Source organism: Anas platyrhynchos, chromosome 3 (genome assembly GCF_047663525.1).
Source record: "Anas platyrhynchos isolate ZD024472 breed Pekin duck chromosome 3, IASCAAS_PekinDuck_T2T, whole genome shotgun sequence".
NCBI classification, from domain to species: domain Eukaryota; kingdom Metazoa; phylum Chordata; class Aves; order Anseriformes; family Anatidae; genus Anas; species Anas platyrhynchos.
This window is the reverse complement of record NC_092589.1, coordinates 109251693-109256743: the sequence shown is the minus strand read 5'-3', so window position 1 is coordinate 109256743 and position 5051 is coordinate 109251693. Positions and strand designations below refer to the sequence as shown.

At 38.4% G+C, this 5051-nt stretch overlaps 1 protein-coding gene across 1 annotated transcript; it reads right to left on the bottom strand.

Moving 5' to 3' along the window:
* Positions 1 to 408: 408 nt before the first annotated feature.
* On the bottom strand, positions 409 to 918 carry MSGN1 (mesogenin 1). The gene has a single exon (XM_072035125.1). It carries the CDS (start codon positions 916 to 918, stop codon positions 409 to 411), a length of 510 nt encoding a protein of 169 aa, XP_071891226.1.
* Positions 919 to 5051: the final 4133 nt, after the last annotated feature.

The window sequence follows — 5051 nt, the reverse complement described above, 5'->3', positions numbered from 1 at the left end:
AAATCCTATGGATTTACTATTGTCCTCATTAAACAGATCAGTCAGAACAGTGATATGTAAATCCTAGGAAACTCAGATAGCTTTTTGTTTCAACTTTAATACCCGACTAAGCTTAAAATTTCTCAGAAGCTTATTATTAAAAAAAAAAAAAAAAAAAAAAAGATAAAAGAAAAAAGCAAGACTTCCATCTCAGCAACTTGTAACTCAGCTTTAAGGCAATCCTACATCACCTTCCAGCATCGTGTCCTATGTATACCAGTGACCCTCACTCCCCCTCCCTCTTGCTCCTCTGGCACCCAGTGTCACAATGCTCCGGTGAGGAAGAAATTTTGCTGGGTTTGTTTGTTTTTTGTAAAGGCTCTTTACAGCAGAGCCAGGGGGCAGAAGGGCAGGTGTTCCAGGTGGGGTCTACGCCCGCTTGACGCTGTTGAGAAGCTCCGTCAGTTCGCTGATGTACTTGATGGTGTACTTCAGGGTCTGTATTTTGGTGAGGGGCTGGCCCCTCTGGCTGTAGGCGGGGGGCAAGTAGTTACGCAGAGTGTGTAGCGCGTCAGCCAGGGTCCTCATCCGCAGCTTCTCCCTCTCGCTGGCCTTCCTTCGGCGCTGGGCCGACATCCGCACTTTGGTGCCCTTGGGCAGCCGGGCCTGCCCGGGGCTGGGTAGGTAGGCAGGGGGGAAGTCCACCAGGCCGTATCCCACCAGGCTGCCACCACCATAGGGGGTCTCTGCTGCCGCCGGGCAAGGGGATGAGGAGTAGGACTCAAAGGATGGCGTCGGGGACAAGCTGTGTGGAGAGGAGACAGAGTGCAGCTCGAAAGCCCCGGTGGCGTTTTTCCAGTCCCAGGAAGATAAGCAGACGGAGTGCTCTGAACCCAAAGCATCTTCCATATTTATCAGCGTCTCGTGCAATTTGTCCATCCTGGAGGAGCGCGCAGGAGAAGCAATTCCCGCTGCCCGCCAGCAAAAGCTGGAGCCGCCGGCTGCTGAGACCTTTTTATGATGGAGGGAGGAAAGTGACAAAGTGGGAGCGTGGGTTTGGCAAGGGGAGTTCAAAGGAGCACCACAAGTGCTAAGATGGAAAATGAACTCCTGATGTGCTAGTTTCTTCTCAGTGATAATTATCAACCTTCAGCTAAAAAGCCTTTAAGCTAACAGGCAACAGTGAGAAAGGAGGAAAAAAAGATTATCTTCTTGCGACTAAACCAATTAAGGCTGCGCATCAACATTTAACGTTGCACTGGGGGAATAAGTGTTGGGAAAGGAAAAAGAAAATGAACAATTTTGCAAAATAGTTAGCAGATAGAGAGTTTAAAGATAGTGAGCATTAACACAGCCCCTGAATTTCAACCATTGAGCCCAGTATTCTGTGTAACTGAAAGCAACGGCACTGCATCAGTGATGATTTGATTCATGCAGACTGTGGCTGAGGTAGTCTCTCGTTATAAGTGTCTTAATCATGGAAGTCAGAGATGGTTGTATTGTATTTTGGTATGTTATGGCTCTGTGGATTTCTCTTCTCATTAGATTGTCATTTCTCTCTGGATCACGTGGTTTTCAGAAGATTAAAGGAGAAAAGCAAGGCATTCCCTGTAGATTGCAAATTTATTTGTCATTTTAAATCATGGGTTGAGAGGCAAAGAGGAAATTTATAATTGTAAACAAAGTCAAAGTCCTATTTAAAAAAAGTTGTATGAGGATGAAAAAATGTCTTTGAAAAAAAAAATAAATGTCTAGGAAATAAAATAAATGCAAACTTTGGTCCCAGACAAGGCTTTATATATAAATTTAATACAAACTAGTATACAGATTAGACATGAAGGAGAAGACTAAAAGCTACTTTTTAAAAATGTCCTGTCCTACCTCTAGGACTTCTGCCAATAATAATAATAATAATAATAATAATAATAATAATAATAATAATAATACTTAAAAAATATATTCAGTCCTTACTGAATGCAACAGTAAGAATGTAACAGTTCTATGTTAAGAATTTTAACATAAAATGCAAAACTACCATCTAAATTAATAGCATTAATAATGAGCACTTTTCATCTGTAGGCCTCAGAAGAGTTTACAGTGATGATTAATGATCTCTGTTACTCTGGGGAAATGGATAAGCATAGTCAAGGAGGATCCTGCCCGAAAACACACAACAAATCATTAGGAGAGCCAGGAAAACTATCCAAAACTATTGGGCTTTGCAGCCACTGAGCAGTTCAGCTGCCAGCCATGTCTTTGTATTGGCTCATAATGGAAGCAAAATATAATATATATTTTAAAATATAAAAGAAGGGGAGAGAGAGTGCCAACCTAAGGGAAACGGAAAAGTAGAGTAGAATTTATTTTAGAGCTTCTGTGTAATGATCTCTGTGCTCCATAATCCACTCTGAAAAATGGGGGGAAATGCCTCCAAATGGCCTGTAGCCAAAGCAAACTGGAATACACCATTTCCTTGTGATTGTGAAATCCTCACTGCAATCACTAAGAGGAAAAAAAAAAAAAAAAAAAAAAAAAAAAAGTGCATTTAAATTATGGGCCCATTCAATACTCGCTGAAATAATTTGGAATGCTTTTACGTATATTTGTTGAGTTTGGGATCAAAACACTGGGAAGTAGCTTGCAGGATACTTACTGATTTTATGCAGAGGTGAGTAAGAAGGAACCACAAAGTGAAAGGTTTCAGCATTTCAGCCTGGTGTAAGACGGTTTGACTCTGATGAAATGTACTCCATGCGGAAACTTAGGGAACAGCTTACCGCAGTCAGGATTGCTTTAGGTTTTATTGTTAGCCAGTGGTGTTCTGATCTCTTATTTATTCTCTTTTTAAGGAAAATGAGTTGAAACAGTCCTTAGAATCACAAATTCCTGTTACAAATTAAAATTAAGACAAGATGAGCGACAGATACTTTCTGTGACATCAGTGAACTGAATGAGCTTCACTGAGCATCATTTTGATGGTCTCCAAGTCACAAGTTAGAAACAAAATCTAATTTAGCATATGTAGGAGACTCATTCTTGTCCTAGTTAAAATCTCTCACCCACTTATTTTTCTCTTACCTTCTCAGCACTTGTATTTCATAGTGCCTTCATAGTCTGTGTATAACTGCATATAAATGTATGTGAACCATTCTTCTTCATGGTTTTTATTTTGGAATCAAATATTAAGCTCTTAAACACGGTCAAATTTAGAAGCAGAAATTTCAACAAATCACTAAACAATTCGTGCTGACAGTTAATTTATACTTTCAATCTGTGAGTAAATGATGGAAAATATTGTTTAGATACCAAAAAGAGAATTAAAAAACTGTGCTTGTCCAAGATACCATTGCTATAAGTGACTGCACACAGTCAGATTTCATCTCTATATTTTTATATGTAGGGATTTGTGATGAGATTAGCTAGGGGAAAGTAATATAAATTATACTGTTATCTATTTTTTGCTTTTTTATTATATCTTCTGGATAACTGTTTAGAGCTACTAAGGCAGGATATTAGAGTATGTAGACATCTGATCTGGTTGTATGAAAAATCTTTGTATCTTCTAAGCTTATGCTGTTCTTGCAGCTCAGCTTCTAAACTTATGAACTGCTACATGGAAAAAGAACGTTTACAGGCTTTTCTATATAATGAATAAACAGGAGTAATGCTCACATTGCCTTGCAGTTGTGCTTCCTGTATCCTTACCAGAATGCTCCCAGGCACCATTTCAGCTTGAAACCAACTAGTCATGTGCTAGACATTGCCTGACTCTGGCTCAAGGGATGCCACCAAGGATATAGGGGTGAGCAAAGAGAGTTTACCTGTATGAATGTACTCGGTCTGGCAAGCTTCTTTTCAGAGCCAGAAAATAGGTTGCAACACTGTTTGCTCTACTGGCACAGATGCAGCCAGAGGTCTGATCTTGAGAAATAATCTCCCATTTCTACCCACAGTCCCCAGGTTTCCGAAATGTACTCGCATGAAGTGTGCGTAGGTTTTGGCAAAATTGAGAACGTAAGGTCTCTATTCATGATTCCTGAATGATCCACAACCTAAATAAGTCAATGGAGTGTTGTGGTATTTAGCTGTTCTTTGATTAGTTAATTTTGGACACCTCTGTCCTCATGAGAATAATCAGTTGGGAAATTAAATTATATCACAAAGTAATGAGACGATGATAACAGTAAAAAAAAAAAAAAAAAAAAAAAAAAAAAAAAAAAGGCAATGGAAAAAAACTGGCAATGGTAGAACTGTTCCAGTGTTCTTTTATACAGGGTTTTAAAAAGTATGATACAGAGGAATGCATGGCTATGGGCTGAATACCAGGTTTATTCTTCTGTACGCTGTGACTATTTGATACTTTCCTGTTAAAAAAAGTCTAAGAAAGTCTAATATTTCAGGTGGCACCTTCCTAGAATGTAAATACATGCAAGAAATATGTTTGCAGTCTTTATTTTATTTTATGTCTGTCTCACAGGCTTGGGGAAGTTCCTTTTTGTCAGTAATGCCAAAACACTGAAGGGTAGTGAGATATGAGGTCAACACCAATGAAATACTCACTGACACTTGAAAAAATTATAAAAGATTTTCAGTTTGACTGACAGTTTTGATTTCCGTTTCAGTAATTTATTCTGCAATGTAAAGGCTAACATCTCAATCTTCATCTCTTTTAAAATGAAAGTTCCCCTGCTCAGATTTCTGCATTCATTACAGAAGGGAGAAACATGTATGGACCAAATCTTTTTCTATTAAAAAAAAATGTATAGATTAGAAGATTTTTAGGGCTTCTCTACATGTCTACCTTACCTTTTAATTTAAAAGAAGTTGTCCAAATAATCACTGCCATGCACAATTATGGTAGGTAATGAATTATTAATGTAGTTATTTAAGGACAGATCTATATTTTTCTCTATAAAAATCTAGAGTAGATTTTCACCAAGTTGTGAGATTGGTAGAGGAAACAATAATGATAAATGATAAATAAAAATCATATTGAATGGGTAGAATGCAAGCTAAAACTGAGTAAGCATGAATAAATGTATTTTGGTAACACTAATACCTTAGCGGTCAAC